Source organism: Lithobates pipiens, unplaced genomic scaffold (genome assembly GCF_037356315.1).
Source record: "Lithobates pipiens isolate NorthernLeopardFrog02 unplaced genomic scaffold, aLitPip1_a1.2 Scaffold_22, whole genome shotgun sequence".
Taxonomy (NCBI): Eukaryota; Metazoa; Chordata; class Amphibia; order Anura; family Ranidae; genus Lithobates; species Lithobates pipiens.
Genome location: NW_027507784.1, coordinates 347,536,962 through 347,558,341, shown reverse-complemented (window position 1 = coordinate 347,558,341; position 21,380 = coordinate 347,536,962). Strand labels below are relative to the sequence as shown.

Sequence of the window (21,380 nt, the reverse complement as noted above, 5' to 3'; positions counted from 1 at the left end):
GCAGCCTAACTAGGAGGGTGCTACCTATTTAAGATCATCATCTGCAACCCACTGGTGGGTTCTTGGTAGGAATGAATGGACAAATTGCTGATCAAATCAAAATGAACCTTTTTAAGCAGGGAATGTCTAATACATGGGTCTGGAAGCTGTGACATGGGGGAATTTCTAGGTGGGGACACTCGGGTAATGCCAGAAATGTGTGAGTATGTTCAGGTGATGCTGGGATGTGTGAAAAAACTCAGGTGATGCTAGAGGTGTATGAGAATGTTCACCTTATGGGGAGGTGTATGAGAATGTTCACCTTATGGGGAGGTGTGTGAGAATGTTCACCTTATGGGGAGGTGTATGAGAATGTTCACCTTATGGGGAGGTGTATGAGAATGTTCACCTTATGGGGAGGTGTGTGAGAATGTTCACCTTATGGGGAGGTGTGTGAGAATGTTCAGGTGGTGGGGATGTATGTGAATGGCAGGTGGTGGGAGAATGCTCAGGTGATGAGGGGTTGTATAAATGCTTGGGTGATGATAGGAAATAATGTAAATGGCAGAGTGTATTGAATTACCTTGATGATCTTCATCTTACATGACTTTTCAAACTCTGTTTGGACTTTAATGTACTCTTCGGATTTCGGCGCCAGCTGGACAACTTCTATACTACTGTTCTTCATATCGTTCCAGGATGATGGAATAGACTTTTGTTCTGCAATGTAAATAATCACTGAAATTAAAGCAGAACTCCCAATAAACCAGTAATTAGAAACCTGAAATATACAATATATGTGGTGTGTTCTCCCCCCGTCACAGACTCATCACCAATTCTCCTTTATTGCAATCAGCAAGGCTTTGCCGAATCTGGAGTTGGCGTCCAATTCACTGCAAGTCAGATGACCATCCTGGGAGATTGGACCAGCCTGGCTCAGGATATTTCTGGTTTGGATCTAAGTTTTCTTTCTGGTCAAGGGTTAATAGGAACGGATGTTTAGAGGCCCCTCTAAATGGATGTTAACCTTTTGGCTTCTGAGCCATGTGTGTGTGTGTGGGTGAAGCATTTGGGAAGGATCTGGTAGGCAATGTTTGCATATGACTTGGCTCTACTGGAGCTGTGTTCATGGCATTGTCTATTCTCCTTCATCTGGACTGCTTTTGTATTTGAGTTCAATGAGAATTCAATGAAACACATCTAATGCCGCGTACACACGAGCGAATTGTCCGGCGTACTTAGTCCGGCAAACAATCTGGCGGATAGTCCGGCGGACTTTCTACCAAACGGACTTGGCCACACACGGACACACAGAAAGTCCGGCGTTTACAGCACGTACAATGGGACTAGAAAAAGGAAGTTCAATAGCCAGTAGCCAATAGCTTCCTTTTTCGTACTTGCTTCTGAGCATGCGTCATTCTTAGTCCGCCGGACTAGCACACTGACGAACGTATTGTCCACTGAAACCCAAGTCCAGAGGAAAGATTGGAGTGCAAAAATACTTTTTATGTCCGCCGGACTTTACTCTGGAAAAGTCCGCTGAAGCTCACACACGATCGAATTGTCCGGTGAAATGCGTTTCGGCGGACTAAGTACGCCGGACAATTTGATCGTGTGTACGCGGCATTAGTTGCATCTCAAACTTATGTACAACCTTTGTAATGAATTGAAATCCAGGTCTTCTCTTCCAATATCAGTAAATGACCTCAAAAATGCCCACAAACACCCTTCAAAATCTTATGGAAAGACTTCCCATAAGAGTGGAGGCTGTTTTACCCACAAAGATGTGTGTATGGGGGGTTGGGGGAAGTCCATATTAATGGCCATGCTTTTTGTCCATGGTCAACAAGATGCTATAGGTGTGATGGTCAGGTGTTTGTCTATATAGTGTCTAAAACGTTCTAGTTTTTTCTAAGCATATGGCCCGAGGCCTTCCACACCCATGCACTAGGGGTAACTTTGCCCGAAGGCATGCTCACGAATGCCTGGGACCAGACGGGAACTGCGGTCATGTGGGCAGTCTAAAATTAAGGTAGTCTCCCAACTTAGAGATGAGCTAGCATTGCATGTAATAATGAAGATGGGTTCCTTTATAATGTACTCTCCCGTAGCTATACATTCAGTGACTTCTATGCGATGTATTTGGAGAAGCATGTCCCTCACTCCCAGTAACAGAATCAGATTCCGTTGGGCACATAACTTGGATCTCATACGTGCCCTGCATTAACTCTTCTGTACCATGTAGTCAGGCTGAGGGCCTCTCTGATGCTGGTTGCTATGGGAGATGGACTGCCAGGTAGGGAGCCGAATTGGCGACCCCCCTCACTACTGCAGTATACCACACCTTACCCAAGTATCGCGCCTCAACTGGTTGCTTTGTGTCTCTTGGTGTAAACTTGGTTACCCTTAGCAGCGGCCTTTATTCTTCCTTGGTATGCTCACTTGACACTGTGGTGTAGAGTACTTCATACCCCTCTAGTGCTCTTACAGGCCCCGGTTCTTTTAGATACGTCGGCCCCATCAGGCACCCCTTTTTGAATAACTTCAGAGAAAACGCTTACCTGTCCTTACTGATAATCTGTAGAGCAGTCATGATCAAAAGTGCCATGGTTCATTCTATAACCCTGACTGACTGATACATGGCACCGGCATACCTTTCAGATGTTAGTCCATAGTTGGTGGCACCCCAGGAACCTTGGTATAGAAGGTAGACGATACAGTTCCTCCTTGTAGCGAGAACAGCACCAGCACACCGGAGCACACGAGGACTCTCTGGGTCTCAGCATTCCCCCAATTTATACCACAGATGGGTCAGCTGAAACCCGAAAAGCCTGCGCACCGGAAGCACCGAAATGAACCTTTCCGTAACCCAGGCTGGGCCAGTTTCTAACTTATTAAGCAGTTCCCAACATGCTTACAAGCACCCCAGTTCCCTGACTGTCATTCTCATCCCACATTTTTCAGGGTGTATTTTTATTGGTCCATGACTTATTAAGAAGTGAAGACATAGGGCGACCTTTACAGCCAAAGAACTCGCTACCAAACAGTGTTAGCAATGGTGACACCAATATTCCCGTCATGACCTGTTTACTCAACTATACTTCCTAATTTGGTCACCATCACTGGGTATATGAGTAAAGTGCCCAGCGCCCTCATCCTAACCCCGACTCCACTCCCTACTGAGGTTCTGTCCTGGAACAAGCATGTAAAATAGGACTTTTCAGACTTGTTTGACAACATACTGGTTTCAGATCAGTTGCTCACTAGAGAATAAAGCCAGGATTATGGTGGCAGCCCTGGAGGATGGACTTTAAAGGAGAACTTCATACTTACCTTTAGTCCTGGTATTAAGACCTTTATGGTGTGGCGACCCAAAAAATCCTTTGCTTGAAAAAGGTCCTGGCCATGCCCTATGTCTGCTGCCACATTGAGCCATGGCCCTCTTCATCCTAATGGCTGATCTGTACCCATGGAGAGAACATAGTCATCCAGAGGGGAACCTATGCAGCCTCTTGCTAAGACTTTTTACCATACAAATCAATAATACACTCACTATTGCCCTATCACCTGTGTATTTAGGGGATAGTTTTATGGCATTTTTATTAATAATTTTTTTTTTTTACTAGTAATGGCGGCGATCAGCGATTTTTATTGTGACTGCGACATTATGGCTGACACATCGGACATTTTTGACACATTTTTGGGACCATTGTCATTTATACAGCAATCAGTGCTATACAAATGCACTGATTCCTGTGTAAATGACACTGGCAGTGAAGGGGTTATCCAGTGGGTGGCAGTGTAGGGGTTAAGCGTCTCCTAGGGGTGTGTTACTAACTGGTGGGGGCTGGGTTTTCATTTAGTGAACACTGATCTCTGCTCCAATCACATGGAGCAGAGATCAGCGTGACTAGTTGCTAGGCAGAACGGGGAGATGCTGTTTACAACGGCATCTCCTCGTTCAGCCTCCCGGTGAGACGATCGCGGGTATCCCCGCGGCGATCGAGTCCGCGGGACCCGCGACCGGACTCACGGGGGTCCCAACCAGCACACGCGAGTGCGCCGCCAGCGGCACGCACGCGATTGCAGGGCACCATTTAAAAATGGACGTACCTGTACGCCAATATGCCTGCCCGTGACATTCTGCCAATGTACATCGGCGTGTGCCGGTCGGGAAGTGGTTAACACAGCTGATTGCAGAAGCATTGGTGATCTCAGCGGACCCAGGGCATGCGGGACACACTCATCAAGTCTCTCACCGCTCCTTGGCCTCGCCAGCACCTTGGTAAGGATAGACGTGAGATATCTGATGTTTCTTCTCACTCTCAAACGCCTAGTAGCCACGCCCCGACATGTTTCGTCATTCACTTGACTTAATCATGGGGTTCAATTTAACAGTGGTGCGGTGAAGGAATGGCGTTTTGAGAAAACACTGATCAGTATTGTCTGTTAAAGCGAAGCGTGTTTTGAAGACTCTTTGAAGACTTTTGCAATATTGTATAAAACTTTATATGTTTTGCATTACTCCTTGAGGAGGGATTGAGTGTATGGTGTAAATTATCACTTATTCACTGGGTTATTTTTTTTTTAAGCTATCTAATTAATTTAGTTTTTTATGGTTTAATTATCATCTATTCATCATTAGAATTTCTTTCACAGAAATTCATTTATTTATTTATGGATTTGTATTTGATACATTTTGCAGCATAGAATTTACTGGTGTAATATACACTTTACGCGTTTCAATTATTTATAATAGGAACATTGCACATAAGTTAAGACTTTTTGCCGCATAAATACTGTGGGGAGCATCACAAAGATCTCTGGAGGAGGCTGAAGGAGGGGTTTACCTCTATGGGTAGCGGAAAGATTGGGGGACAATAAAGGACAACTTCATAAAAAGTCATCAATGGCAGCTCCCCTTTTCTGTCTACAGGTTCACTTTAAAAAGGATAATAGAATTACCGTGTTTAGAATTTCGTTGAATCTTCACGGTGTTCCCTCTGGGATCTCTTGCACTTTTCAGTTCTATAATCACTGTGTATTTTGCCCCACCAATTTCGATAGGTATACTTTGTCTGTCCTCGTTCTTGGCCTTCTCCAGCTCCATGTTCGTCATTTTGTCAAATGGAATAAAGTTGCCTCCGTTGAGGTATCCCCATTCCACCAGATTACTGCACAGATCCGCCTCCCGCTCTCTCGTCCGCTTATCTCGCACACTCTTGATCATCTCTTGGATTTTATTACTGATTTCCAGAACATCCCTGGACAGGCCCAGTACTTTGATGGTGGAACTTGAGGAGTCAAAAGTAAGAGTAACTTGGTAGGTCTTCTGAAGTTGGCCCAAAGCCTCGTGGTCCTTGTCATCAAAGTCCTGGATCCAGTCCTCTGTGATGATGTTCTCGTACTGCTCCTTCATTATCATACCACGGAGCCAGACTTTGGTCTTATCCACGGCGTCCTGACTTTCCGCACACAGCTGGATAATAGCCGGCTCAATGTTTTCTCGTAATTCAAAAACCTTGGAATCCTCTTCATCTTCTTCTACATTATTATTCCACGTCACAAGACTCACAAGGGCTGTTTGGGAGACAAAAAAACAAATGTATGTAACGGGACTCAGTAGGAAGAGTCACACCAGGTTGATGTAGAGAAGAAGGACCTAATGACAGGGTCACTGTAGACCATATCATCCAATCAGAAATAAGCAGCTTCATTTAATGAATTTTATGCGGTATTAGCCAATGAGATTCAACCTATTGTAGGCTGCTCCAAAAACAGCCAACTAACAGAGGCCAAACACGATCGGTATAAAGGTATCAGCACTCACATTTCGTAAACTTGGTGAGTCTTGAGGGCAGCCAGGAGGATTGTTTTGCTGCAGCAGATCCGTCCTTCACCTTCATGGCGTCGAGGAAATCATCTACGATTTGCTGAAGCGGAGTGATCAGTTTCACCATTAGAACTGATCTGGGTGAGTCATGGGTGACAAATTCCATCACTGCATCCAGTACGGCTTCGGCCACCACATTGGAGGATACCGTTCCCAAACCTGCCAATGGTAAGTGGAAGTTACTACGTAATCATTAATTATACATATAGACTCTATTGGGGTTATTTACAAAAGGCAAATCCACTTTGCACTGCAATTGCACTTGGAAGTGCAGTCGCTCTAAATCTAAGGGGTAGATCTGAAATGAGGGATGAGGCCAATAGCCTATGTTTCTATAGTTTGTGGTATACAATGAAGTGATACCATTGTTTGTGGTACACTGTAGCAAACTGAAAAGTTAAAGATCGGTGCGCAAATACAGTGGTGAAGGGGGGGAAAAAAAATGTTCCTGGGTTGCCAGTGCCACTAGAAGAAAAAAAAGTCAATGTTGTAACCAGTGGCGACTCCTCCGGGCCAATCAGGAAGCATGTCCTGAGACCCGATTGACCAGGCAGTCTTAGCCCTTGTACACACGGTCGGAGATTTCCACAACCAAATCCGTCGGATTTTGCCCGTCGGATTTTGCCTGTCGGATTTTGTCCAAAACTGTTGCATACACACGGGTCGGACAAAGTTGGCGAAAAATCCGATCTTTTAGAACGTGATGACGTAATTTCGTTACGATGGGACTACGTTCAGGCTAGTAGCCAATAGCTTTGATGTAGGAATTTGATCTGAGCATGCGTGGCACTTGGTCCGATCAAAATTCTCTACACATGATCGGAATATGTCCGATCGAACCAGTTGGTCGGAAAATATTTCCAACATGTTGGAAAATTGGGTCAGACGGATATTCCGACTGAATCAGTCCGATGCAGACCACACACAGTCGGATTATCTGATGACACGGTCCGATAGGACACATTCCGACAGATTCTCCGACCGTGTGTACGGGCGCTTAGGACTCCTGGCCAATCAGGTCTCAGGACCCATTTCTTGCTTGGCCGGGAGGAGAAGCAGCTGCCCCGGAGCAAGGTCTCCTCACCTTGGAAGCCTGAAGCCATCAGGGCGAGAGTCAGGGAGCAGCTCAGCCAGAGGAGTGGTCCTCTCTAGGGACGGCTCACCCGCAGCTACATTTGATAACCGCCTTCCTCTCCGTCCATCTCCTGTGTGGGGGGGGGGTTGAGGTTGGGTGGCGTTGGTTTACCCCCCCCCCCCCAAAAATATTGAGCCTCCACTGGTTGTAATTAAAAATAAAACATGTTCCCAGGTTAGTGGTGTCAAGAAAGGAAAAAAATGTCCCTGAACTGGAACAAACACCACTACAAAGCTCCTCCCCCACCCCACCTCCACAGTACAGAGCTCCTTACATTGGTGGTCAGTGGGAAAAATGCCCCCCCCCCCCCCACAGTGATGATTAGAGTTGTACCCTGATGCCGCGTACACACGAGCGGAATGTCCGACAGAAAGAGTCAGACGGAATCTTTTCATCGTATGTTCCGATCGTGTGTGGGCCTCATCTGACTTCTTTTCCAAAAATTCTGATGGACCTAGAAATAGAACATGTTCTAAATATTTTCGACGGAACTAATACCTATGGCAGTTATTGGCTACTGGCTATTGCACTTCCTTTTTCTAGTCCCGTCGTACGTCACCGCGTTCTAGACGGTCGGACTTTGGTGTGATTGTGTGTAGGCAAGACAGTTTCAGCGGAACTCCATCGGAAAAACCTTCAGAGTTTATTCCGACAGGGGAAAACCGGTCGTGTGTACGCGGCATTAGAGACTGCTAAAAAAACATCATTAGCGCATTGTTGCTGGGTCTTCCAAGTAGAACTGACCCGGACTATGCAGGCACTATCAGATGGGAGGTCAATCAGCCACAGCTCAAGGAACCCCTAACATCTTCTGGAGGAACTCCACCAAACCCTGGCTGAGAATAGGCGCTCTTGTAGTTGGTTATCTGCGTCTATGAGTGTTGTGTGTTCTTATGATGGCAGATCGGGCCACTGTAATGAAAATCATCGATTTGTGTGAAGGAGCACAAACAATCCAGGGATTTCCACATTAAACCTCCTATTCTGTCTGTGGATTGTATGTGTGTCTTATACAGAAACCCTCCCTGACCTCTGTATTACGTTACAAACCTGATTCCATGGCAGACAACACAACGGATGTATTTTTCTGCCTCTCGCAGTCTTGGAGAACGTTTCTCACTCTTTGTTTCAGATCATCTGACGTGTCGTCCATGAGGATCTTCTTCAATGAAGTTCCTCCGATGTTGGGAAATTTCTTGGTTTCTGTGCGGGAGGAAATGTATGACAGAATCAGTGTTGAGGTAGATATACAGTTGAGTTTTGTCTGTGATACATATTTATTTGCGCTAACAGGTACATTTTCAGGACAACCTTCAGGAGTGTCTACCCTCTCCTTCTAAGGTCCTTCTAAGGTCCTTCTAAGGTCCAAGCATTACCACTACAGAAAGGTTTAGCAAAATAGCAAAAAAAAACTGCCGTCTTATGCTTTGACAAAAGAAGAACAATGTTGCCTGCAAGTATGGCAGAGCCAGTGCCTTTATCAGCACTTAAAGCGGGAGTAAACCCAGTTGAAAAAAAACACTTACATTCCCGGCATGCCGGAAATGCTAACGTTCACATTGGTTGTGCTCTCAACCAAACTTTCAAACCATCCAATGGCTGGTGTCAAAACTGATCACATGTGCAGGATTATGGCAGTTGAAGAATTATTAGAGGCCAAGATGGCGGCTTCCTTGAATGAAAACGATAGAAGGGTTTACTTCCACTTTAAAGGGAGACTATACTGAGTGCTCCAACATAAGAATTGGGCCCCAACAAGCTGGCCAGCAGAAGAAAGGGTATATTACAGATGGCTGAAATTGTTTGTTTTCACTGTATATTTCTTATTTGTATTATATTGCTTGCTATTGTTTAAGTATTTTCTGTGTCATTACTGTTGTGCATATGTCTTTGGCCATCAGGGTACTACATATGCATTTACAATAAATATTTCCCACCCAGCCAGGCATGTCAGTGCTATTTGCAGGATCGTGGGCACGGGGGCGGTATACCAAGAAACAGCAGGTCCTCCTGGCGCTACATACATGACCAGTTCTCTTAAAGGATAGGCTAATAGACCCCAAATGTCACCTCTGGACCCCAATGAAGCTGATCAAGCATATAATGCGCTTGATCAGCTTCTTACCTGGGAAAAGCAGTTAGGGAATGAGAGCTTTGACATAGAAGATGACAAGAAACTTGTTGCTTTACGGTTTTATTCAGAACAAAGATGATCACCAAATGGATGTTAACTTAGTGCCCTTCGCTCTCCCTGCAGACACCCACCTTGGCCATCCTGGGTGCCTAGGAAGGGTAGCGGAGCTCAGGATACATTGCAGAGAGGGATCTCAGAGAAAGCCACCGCTCAGCAGATGTATCCATTCCCTTTACTACAGATGCTAGTGGTACCGATTCCAGGAACCCATCCTCATTCCATATGGACACTACAAACAAGGAAGACCCGGACACAGGATTGAAGGCTCCATTCCACCCAAGACTCTTTTAAACCTCCAAGCTCCTGACCCTGATCTGGGATTACCAAACCCGGAGAATGCACACTACTGAAGTCGCTCCGAAAAAGGTTCCTGTACTACTTCAATCCGACTTGTAGGCGAATGGTACCCATTGATTTCAATGGAGGTCGCCTCCAAGTCGGATCTCCATCTATATGGAGGCGACTCTCAGAGAATAAACAGCTCTCAAAAGGAGTTCCCCCCCCTGAGAGCTCATTCTCTGATTGGCCACGGCAAGTCGCCTGGCCTGGGGCGACTTAAAGTAGTGTTGTAAGTCGTGTCCAAGAAACGTCCAAGTCACGTCCAAGTCACGTCCAAGTCACGTCCAAGTCACATCCAAGTCACGTCCAAGTCACGTCCAAGTCACGTAAAAGTCACGTCCAAGTTGCCTCCAAAAGTCGTGTTGCCCCTGTGTGAACCGAGCCTAATTTTGCAGTTATCTGGGTCCAGTTTGTTGTCTTTCAAATAAAACTGTTACAATGTTGATGTGTGCACGGTGCCCCTGGGTTGACCTGCTAGGTGGATGGATCTGAGAAGGGGTTAATGTTGCTGGCCAACTTTTCTCACCAGCCTTCTGAGATCTACTGCCCGCTGCAGGTCATCCAATAGAAATAGGGGCTACTTACTGCCCCAGAGAGCTCTTCCTTGCTGCTAAAATACTGCCAATACTGTAAGCTGTTATGCTGCTGAACTGTGCACCCATCTGGGGGGCCCTAGTTGGGGTTCCCAGAGGAGCTGGGAACTTGAGAACTTTGTGGATTCTAAACTACTCATCCTGGATTGATTACTAGGGGTGAGCCGAACACACCCAGGTTCTGTTAACACCAGAACATGCGAACAGGCAAAAAGTTTGAACGAACATGTGAACCCTATTAAAGTCTATGGGTCACGAACATGAAAAATCAAAAGTGCTAATTTTAAAGGCTTATATGCAAGTTATTTCCATAAAAAAGAGTATGGAGACCCACCGGGTCCTGCCCCAAGGGACATGTATCAATGCAAAAAAAAAAAAGTTTTTAAAATGACAGTTTTTTCGGGAGCAGTGATTTTAATAATGATTAAAGTGAAACCATAAAAATGAAATAATCCTTTAAATATCGTGCCTGCGGGTCCCTTTAGTCTGCCTGTAAAGTGGTGCATCTGTCTCATGTGTTTTACTGTGCCGCAGCAAAATTACATCTCTAAAGGAAAAAATGTAATTCAAACTTGCTCAGGGCTGTAATGTATTGCTGGATCCCAGCAATATAGATAAAAAAAATTGGCGTGGGTCCCCCCATCCCCCCCAGTCCATACCAGGCCCTTCAGGTCTGGTCAACACAGAGGAACCCTTGAAATAGTTCTCCGGTCTCAAGGGACCCCCTGCTAAAAATTTGAAATCTACAACTCATGATACATTAGTGTGATGGTCAGTGGGAAGAATGGTCCTTACACTTGTGGTCATTGGGAAAAATGGTCCTCACACTTGTGGTCATTGGGAAGAATTGTCCTTACACTTGTGGTCAGTGGGAAGAATGGTCCTCACACTTGTGGTCATTGGGAAAAATGGTCCTCACACTTGTGGTCATTGGGAAGAATTGTCCTTACACTTGTGGTCATTGGGAAGAATGGTCCTCACACTTGTGGTCATTGGGAAGAATGGTCCTCACACTTGTGGCCATTGGGAAGAATGGTCCTCACACTTGTGGTCATTGGGAAGAATGCTCCTCACACTTGTGGTCATTGGGAAGAATGGTCCTCACACTTGTGGTCATTGGGAAGAATGGTCCTTACACTTGTGGTCATTGGGAAGAATGGTCCTCACACTTGTGGCCATTGGGAAGAATGGTCCTCACACTTGTGGTCATTGGGAAGAATGGTCCTTACACTTGTGGTCATTGGGAAGAATGGTCCTTACACTTGTGGTCAGTGGGAAGAATGGTCCTTACACTTGTGGTCATTGGGAAGAATGGTCCTCACACTTGTGGCCATTGGGAAGAATGGTCCTCACACTTGTGGTCATTGGGAAGAATGGTCCTCACACTTGTGGTCATTGGGAAGAATGGTCCTCACACTTGTGGTCATTGGGAAGAATGCTCCTCAAACTTGTGGTCATTGGGAAGAATGGTCCTCACACTTGTGGTCATTGGGAAGAATGGTCCTTACACTTGTGGTCAGTGGGAAGAATGGTCCTTACACTTGTGGTCATTGGGAAGAATGGTCCTCACACTTGTGGTCATTGGGAAGAATGGTCCTTACACTTGTGGTCATTGGGAAGAATGGTCCTCACACTTGTGGTCATTGGGAAGAATGGTCCTTACACTTGTGGTCATTGGGAAGAATGGTCCTTACACTTGTGGTCAGTGGGAAGAATGGTCCTTACACTTGTGGTCAGTGGGAAGAATGGTCCTTACACTTGTGGTCATTGGGAAGAATGGTCCTCACACTTGTGGTCATTGGGAAGAATGGTCCTCACACTTGTGGTCATTGGGAAGAATGGTCCTCACACTTGTGGTCATTGGGAAGAATTACCTCCTTACAGATAGCTAAAAAGATCAATGGTGTGAGTGGGAACTTATCTGAGAGGCAGAAATTGCCCAATGCTGAAGGAACCCCTAGCAACCTCTGGAGGAACCCTGGTTTAGAATCACCGTTCTAGAAGCACATGGGTTCGGAGTCATTCCTAGGAGAAGATTGCACAATGTGGCCTCGGGTGGGAGACCTGAGGGCCTGAAGTCGATGTGGCAACCCTGGTCCTACCATGACTGACAGAGGGAGAGTCTACAGTGCATCTGGTCTGGTCTTGTGGAGAGAGAGGGCTGCTGGTGGTGCTTCAGGAGCCTTGTGAGTTCAGACACGCTAAGGATCCTTAGACAGTTGTCCCCTCTTGTGCTCTAAGTCAGTTGAGAGCCCACACAACGAGAACACTGGCTCCTGTTCTTAGAGCTTAGAGCAGGGATCCTCAAACTACGGCCCTCAAGCTGTTGCCAAACTACACATCCCATGAGGCATTGTAAAACTCTGACATTCACAGACATGACTAGGCATGATGGGAATTGTAGATCCTGAACATCTGGAGGGCCGTAGTTTGAAGACCCATGGCTTAGAGCAATGTATGTGCGGTCTACTTAGCAGAGAGCGGTGATTGGCCAGTGGAGGGGAGGCATCTCACCCACAATACATGTGTATATAGAAACCAATGTTCATAAATACCATTTATTATTTGTTTTTTTGATAATGTTGTTGTATTTTTTTTCTTTATACCTGATGTGGATAAACTGACAATCACGTCGGCCGTTTCCATGGTTACGTCTCCTTTCTTCACCTGAAATGTGAGCGCTCCGATCTTCATCTCGTGCGTTCCCTGCGCTGAACTCCTGACTGTTAGAGACACAGAGACCGTTATCATATTATCCGAAACTGTTCTATTGATCAGACAAATACGATCAATAAATGCCCAATGTGCGGTCTGATCATCCCTTAGCATTTCAGACAATCATTTCCTAGGTCTGCAGGACCTCATAGCAGTAACACTAAACAATATCCTCGTTCTCCAAAAGTAATCCATGAACAACGACTATTTAATGGCCCTGCAATCTATTCTTCATTAAATCTGACTGTTTTTTTCTGACTCCTTGTAACTTCCTCTGTTAGCCCCTCCCCCTCTCCTCTCCCCCTCACTTCCATTTGTTTGGAAGGAGCAATACACATTAGCTGTGGTCACATGCACACTACACATACCATAGTCCCATATTCCATAGCCCCATATTCCCAAAGTCGATAGTCCCATAGCCCCATATTCCATAGTCCCAGAGTCCATAGCTCCATAGTCCATAGTCCCAGAGTCCATAGCTCCATAGTCCATAGTCCCAGAGTCCATAGCTCCATAGTCCATAGTCACAGAGTCCATAGCTCCATAGTCCATAGTCCCAGAGTCCATAGCTCCATAGTCCATAGTCACAGAGCTCCATAGACACCTAGCCCATAGCTCCATAGACACATAGTCCATAGCCCCATAGCCCCATAGCTCCATAGTTCCATAGCTCCATAGCCCCATAGCTCCATAGTTCCATAGCTCCATAGCTTCATAGCCCCATAGCTCCATAGCCCCATAGCTCCATAGTTCCATAGCTTCATAGCCCCATAGACACATGGCCCATAGCTCCATAGACACATAGTCCATAGCTCCATAGCTCCATAGTTCCATAGCTCCATAGCTCCATAGCCCCATAGCTCCATAGCTTCATAGCCCCATAGCCCCATAGCCCCATAGTCCATAGCTCCATAGCCCCATAGCCCCATAGCTCCATAGCCCCATAGCACCATAGCTCCATAGCCCCATAGCTTCATAGCCCCATAGCTCCATAGCCCCATAGCCCCATAGCTCCATAGCCCCATAGCTCCATAGCCCCATAGCTTCATAGCCCCATAGCCCCATAGCCCCATAGCTCCATAGCCCCATAGTCCATAGCTCCATAGTCCCAACGTCCATAGACCCATAGTCCCAGAGTCCATAGCTCCATAGTCACATAGTCCATAGCTCCATAGTCACATAGTCCATAGCTCCATAGCCCCATAGCTCCATAGCCCCATAGTCCCATAGCCCCATAGCTCCATAGTCACATAGTCCATAGCTCCATAGTCACATAGTCCATAGCTCCATAGCCCCATAGCTCCATAGCCCCATAGTCCCATAGCCCCATAGCCCAATAGTCCCATAGTCCACCTCAGGAGTGAGCATGAGAAGATGTCTATGCTCACAGTAGGAAAAAAAAGGGAGAAGGCTGAGAGCAATAGAAGAGATTTTTAATCTTATAAATCTGACCCTTTGTGCTGAGGTTTATGTGTGTCCTAGAGAATTACCCATGTGTGTGACTCAGAATGCCTCTTCTCCCCATAACCAGAGTTTAATGTCACTTTATTCTGTCTGTCATGTCTATAGAAGAGATTTGTGACTCTGGGCTCTCTGTCAGGTGATGGGTCCTGACCACACACTACACCAGGGACTTCACATTACACCACAGAGGAGCAGAGACAGCACACTACACCACAGAGGAGCAGAGACCTCACACTACACCACAGAGGAGCAGAGACAGCACACTACACCACAGAGGAGCAGAGACCGCACACTACACCATGGAGGAGCAGAGACCGTGCACTACACCACAGAGGAGCAGAGACCGTACACTACACCACAGAGGAGCAGAGACCGCACACTACACCACAGAGGAGCAGAGACCGTACACTACACCATAGAGGAGCAGAAACCCCACACTACACCATAGAGGAGCAGAGACCATACACTACACCATAGAGGAGCAGAGACCGTACACTACACCACAGAGGAGCAGAGACAGCACACTACACCACAGAGGAGCAGAGACCGCACACTACACCACAGAAGAGCAGAGACCGTGCACTACACCACAGAGGAGCAGAGACCGTACACTACACCATAGAGGAGCAGAGACCGTAAACTACACCACAGAGGAGCAGAGACCGTAAACTACACCACAGAGGAGCAGAGACCGTACACTACACCACAGAGAAGCAGAGACCGCACACTACACCACAGAGGATCAGAGACAGCACACTACACCATAGAGGAGCAGAGACCGTACACTACACCACAGAGGATCAGAGACAGCACACTACACCACAGAGGAGCAGAGACCATACACTACACCACAGAGGATCAGAGACAGCACACTACACCATAGAGGAGCAGAGACCATACACTACACCATAGAGGAGCAGAGACCGCACACTACACCACAGAGGAGCAGAGACCGTACACTACACCATAGAGGATCAGAGACAGCACACTACACCATAGAGGAGCAGAGACCGTACACTACACCACAGAGGAGCAGAGACCGTACACTACACCACAGAGAAGCAGAGACCGCACACTACACCACAGAGGATCAGAGACAGCACACTACACCACAGAGGAGCAGAGACCGCACACTACACCACAGAGGAGCAGAGACCGCACACTACACCACAGAGGAGCAGAGACCGCACACTACACCACAGAGGAGCAGAGACCGCACACTACACCACAGAGGAGCAGAGACTGCACACTACACCACAGAGGAGAGGAGACATTGCACATTATACCATAGAGGACCAGAGACAAAACAAAATTCACTTTATGTTATCTGGAAGTCACTCACCTGAGCTTTCCTTGTTACTCCCGATCTTTTTATTGAGTTCAGCTGAGAATGCCTGATCACAGAGAATAACAGACATAATATAAGATTTGCTGATCACAGGGATCTTAGGGAATATAACAGTTAAGAAGGTTTATCCCGTCTGTGTACAGGATTGTATGTCAGTGGTCAGGGTCAGGCGGCATTACCTTTATGGTTTCAGTGTCTTTGGGGTGCAGCATGAAGATGACCTCCTTCAGATGGGCCGGTTTGTTTTTGCTGCTAAACTTGAGAATTTCTTCAAACATTAAAGCAGCGACAGTAGATCTGGGAAAGGCGAGGGCCCCGGTCCCGATCGCCGGGAAGGTTATGGAGCCCTTCTTCCTCTTCTCCGCCTCATTTAGACACTTCTTTATAATGTCACTTATTGTCTGCCAAAAATAATACAAATATTATTTGTTAACATTACATCTTATTTATATATATATATATATATATATATATATATATATATATATATATATATATATATATATATATATATATACACATATATATACACACATACATACACATATATATACACACATACATACATATACATTATATATATATATATATATATATATATATATATATATATATATATATATATTAAATACTTGTGGTGGCTGCATTAATATTCTCTTCCCAGTCTAAGAAAATTTTCAGCAAGTACAGAATAACTCCTGTTGATCCTGCCAAAAATCATATGTCCCTGTAACCTGTGCATTGGGTTGAAATCTTAAACAAAGTGATGGATTTTCCCAACAATCATCTTTGCACTATAAAACACCTCCACCTGTGTAATGAAGATGAGAGAGGGGGAGGTGTCCAAATCACAAGTGAAAGGCGACAATGCTTTTCCTTCATAAGAACAGTTTGGTGAGCGTTGTCACCCAGAGACAGGAAGTGTGTTACTGGCAGGATCACCAGGATCGCCTGTACACTCTAAACCCTCCTCTTACCTGTAAGCTCTCAGCGCCCCAACACCTGTATGCTCTCAGCCCCCCAACACCTGTACTCTATCAGCCCCCCACTCCTGTACATTCTCAGCCCCCTAACACCTGTACACTCTCAGCCCCCCTCACACACACACGTACATGTACACAGGCACACACACGCATATGTACACACGAAACAGGCACACACACATGAACACAGGCACACACACACACACATGTACACGTGCACTGGCACACACATATGTACACAGCCACACACATGCACATAGGCACACACATGTACACACACATTTATTTGCACAGACACACACATGCACATACGCACACATACACACACACACACATAGGCACACACATATGTACATAGACACACACATGTACAAATGCACACAGGCACACACATATGCACACAGACACACACATGAACACACACGTATGAACACAGCCACCCACACATGTACACATGAACACAGACAGACACACACACACTAACATGTACACCACCCCACCCCTGTCCCTCTTCAGTTGTACATTAGTCCTTACTTGGAAGGTGCTGTTCCTGGTCCCAGCTCTTGTGCAAAACACACAAGGCATGCACATGCTGGAATTGACCAGAGGTGGCAGCAAAGAGCCTGATGTCAGTGACACAGCAGCAGCTGCTGCCTCGTACACATTCTGAGAGCCAGCGCAGCCACGGAGCTTTCATGTACCCCTCCTTGCCTTCTCTCATCCCCGCCAGACAGCCGGGCCCTCCTAGACTCTTGGGCCCCTTACAAGTGTGTGGGCTGTACCCCCCTGATGGCGGCCCTGCTCACACTGGTGTGGACAGGACCTGATGGGAAGAAACGTTGGCCAGTTTTGGCCATGGCAAGATCTATGCCAAGAGTCTGTGTCTGCCGTCATTCGCTTACTTAGGCCGACAAGGCTGAAACGCATTAACATCAGCTGTACGAACATTGTGTCTTTTATGGAGCCTATCCTGCCCCCGACAGCTCAGGAGGAATTCCTTACTTTATTGGGTTGTACCACCTTATCTCTACTCTATGACTTATGAAGTGGGTGCAATTGCTTAAAGGCTGCAGGCAGTCGGGTTCAGCAGTAAAGTCCTACGACATCCCATGTAAAGGAGAAAGAACTGATGTACACTCATGCCCAGCCTATACCTGGGGAAATCCTTGTAGCAGCCGGTTTTGGGAAGTCACTGGTGGTGTTGGAGTGGTGGTGATCCATTACAAGGGTCAGTCAAAGTGGTGACCAGGTAGGTTCCTTCAGTATACCAGTCAAAACACCTTGTATTACATTTGTGGAGAAGACACCCCAACATGTCTATGTACCCATGTAGCACAGTCGCCTTCATCCAACCACCATAGAATGTGTAGATGTCGATTGTCCAAGAAGAGGACAGAAGGTGTTAGAGGTGTGGACAGGCATGTACTGGCCATTGGGACTACAGGGAGTTTCCCGGTGGGCCGATGGCTCAGTGGGCCACTCTGATGCAAGGAGGCTGGTGATGGGACACTCTGATGTAAGGGGTCTGCTAATGAGACACTCTGTAAGGGGGCTGCTAATGAGACACGCTGATGTAAGGGGGCTGCTGATGGGACACTCTGATGTAAGGGGGCGCTGATGGGACACTTTGATGTAAGGGGGCGCTGATGGGACACTCTGATGTAAGGGGGTGCTGATGGGACACTCTGATGTAAGAGGGCGCTGATGGGACACTCTGATGTAAGGGGGTGCTGATGGGACACTCTGATGTAAGGGGGCGCTGATGGGACACTCTGATGTAAGGGGGCGCTGATGGGACACTCTGATGTAAAGGGGCGCTGATGGGACACTCTGATGTAAGGGGGCGCTGATGGGACACTCTGATGTACGGGGGCGCTGATGGGACACTCTGATGTAAGAGGGCGCTGATGGGACACTCTGATGTAAGAGGGCGCTGATGGGACACTCTGATGTAAGAGGGCGCTGATGGGACACTCTGATGTAAGAGGGCGCTGATGGGACACTCTGATGTAAGGGCGCTGATGGGACACTCTGATGTGAGGGGGTGCTGATGGGACACTCTGATGTAAGGGGGCGCTGATGGGACACTCTGATGTAAGGGGGCGCTGATGGGACACTCTGATGTAAAGGGGCGCTGATGGGACACTCTGATGTAAGGGGGCGCTGATGGGACACTCTGATGTAAGGGGGCGCTGATGGGACACTCTGATGTAAGAGGGCGCTGATGGGACACTCTGATGTAAGAGGGCGCTGATGGGACACTCTGATGTGAGGGGGGCTGCTCAGGGGACACTCTGATGTAAGGGGGTGCCGATGAGACACTCTGATGTAAGGGGCTGCTGATGGGACACTCAAAATGTAAGTGGGCCGGTCTGGATGAAGTCCAGGGCCAAATTTCTTTCCCAGTCCAGCCCTGGATGTGGACCTCCCTGTTTTAAAAACTGTGGCTTGGATAACTTGCATCATGTCTAAAACATTACGAAACAAGTATCTGCTACCAGATACACCATGACCTAGATAAAGGAGAACCTTCACAGACACGTTCGTATTCTTATATTCTTACCTTCTCAGCGGAACCATTGGAACCATCCCACTGTGGAACCACCACATGAATGACTGTGTCACAGGCCAGGTTACAGCCATCGGTAACAAATATGGAGCCTTCCTTCACCTCCTTCTCCCGTTTCTGTGTGTCCAGGAGCTTCTGGAGCTTGTTCCCGGCCTTCCCAAACAGAGCCTTGGAGACGGCTCCAGAACTAAGATCGAGCTCCTTCCCCACACTGTTCACAACCACGTTCGTCTACAGTAAGTAAAATGAAAATATAATCATTATTGTACCGATCGCTCACATCACTTCTGCCCCTTTAATGGTCACCTAAAAAAAGAGGAAATCGCAGATAACGATTTTTTTCATCAGAGATTCCGGGGCGACTTTCTTTATTCTATAATGAACTGTCTTTGAAAGTATAATTAGGAATCCTTTATTGTCCAATGACAGGATAGGGGCGTGTCCTGGACCAGGCTGCCACAGTGTAGCCTATAGAGAGGTCTCGGGGGGAAGTGTTGGATCTAGTTAGGGCCGGTTCACACTGGGGGCGATGCGAGGCGACACGACTTGCCTCGCCGCGACCTGACAAGTCGCCCCCGTTCTGTACAATGGAACCGTTCTGAGAGGAGCGACTCGAGAATACAGAAGTCATTTGCAAGTCGCCGCTGAGGTCGTGGCAGGTCGCGGCGAGGCAAGTCGGTGTCGCCTCGCATCGCCCCCTGTGTGAACCGGCCCTTAAAGTGACACTAAACACACCCACTCTATAATGTACATTGTCCCTTCTATTTCTGTATATGGATGACGGCACTGTAAATATTTCAATTTATAAAAGAAAAATCTAAGTCCCTTTTTTATTATTGGATATCCAGCTGTGAAATGACCCAACTCTCTCCCAGCTTATCTGCAGGGAAACATAAGCAGGAGGAGCTTATAGTCCTCTGCGGCTGGTCACATGTTAAAAAAAAAAAACCCAAACAATTAATATCAATAAACTGTTTTAAATTGTAATTCAAAAGTATATTTGAAATGAAACATTTATTATTGTTTGACAATTACATGGTGTGGGCGGATTTCTGCCAGTCACAGGCTGCCACGCCCCATCAGCCTGTGTCTTACAATAAGAGGGAGGTGAAGCCTCCATCAATCAAGATGTATTATCCCACCCCCATTGTGTTTAGCTGGTTAGTGGACACAGAAGAGGGAGGGAGTGGGCGGTCATTTACCACTGAGTATACGCCCACATGTGTGACTCTATAGTCACATGAGCTGCTCAGATGTGATAGGGAGGAAATGCTCAGCATAGAAACTCACTGAAAACTGAGCATTTTCCAAACTGCCAACACTGCCCTGCAAAATCCCCAACTGCACTGGGGACATGGACAGGAGGGGGAGATAGAGAGCAGCAGGATCGATCAGGTTTTTTGCAGAATACAGAAAAGGAATCTCATAGTGATGAGTGAGTATGAACAGCATGGAATACACCAATTATTTTTATTCATGTGAGTTTAGTGACATTTTAATCTCCAAGTCATTTTAAGCATGGTGTGTGTGTGTGTGTGTATCCCCTTCTCTTAAATTCTGGGGTAACTATATGCGTAATATCCTGTTTATTTGATATGCCTTTATTAATACTCAGCAAAAGAACAAAAATGTAACTTTAAAAAAAAGTCTTAGCTTGCATTAGGGCTTTATTTGTTCCTTGCCTATTTAAAAGTCCATCTAATGCCGCGTACACACAATCACACAATCGGGTGGAAAATTCAGGCAAACTCAAGTCCGCCGGACAATCCCCCCGTGTGTAGCCTCCGGCGTACTTTTTTGACCCGAAAGTACGGCGGACTTAGAAAGTAGTTTTGCACTCCAAAAAAATTTGGCGTTGGGGGTCCCCCCCCAGGGTCCACATCAGACCCTTGTCCGAGCACGCTACCCGGCCGGCCAGGAAAGGGGAGACGAGCGAGCGGCCCCTCCCCTCCTGAGCCGTACCAGGCCACGTGCCCTCAACATGGAGGGGTGCCTTGGGGAAGGGGGGCCGTGCGGCCCCCTCACCCCCAAGCACCTTGTCCCCATGTTGATGAGGACAAGGGCCTCTTCCCGACAACCCTGGCCGTTGGTTGTCGGGGTCTGCGGGCGGGGGCTTATCGGAATCCGGGAGCCCCCTTTAATAAGGGGGCCCCCGGATACCGGCCCCC

At 46.9% G+C, this 21,380-nt stretch overlaps 1 protein-coding gene across 1 annotated transcript in view; it reads right to left on the bottom strand.

The window, feature by feature from the left end:
* LOC143925760 (protein mono-ADP-ribosyltransferase PARP14-like) overlaps window positions 1-21,380 on the bottom strand; it is a 50,407-nt gene that overhangs the window by 9,119 nt on the left and 19,908 nt on the right. Inside the window, exons 5-12 of the mRNA XM_077450207.1 lie at window positions 19,207-19,443; window positions 15,840-16,061; window positions 15,655-15,706; window positions 12,740-12,856; window positions 8,058-8,210; window positions 5,810-6,031; window positions 4,945-5,610; window positions 563-699 (exon numbers count right to left, since the gene is read on the bottom strand). Coding sequence (XP_077306333.1) covers window positions 563-699; window positions 4,945-5,610; window positions 5,810-6,031; window positions 8,058-8,210; window positions 12,740-12,856; window positions 15,655-15,706; window positions 15,840-16,061; window positions 19,207-19,443 — 1,806 coding nt within the window. The remainder of the gene's footprint in view (window positions 1-562; window positions 700-4,944; window positions 5,611-5,809; window positions 6,032-8,057; window positions 8,211-12,739; window positions 12,857-15,654; window positions 15,707-15,839; window positions 16,062-19,206; window positions 19,444-21,380) is intronic.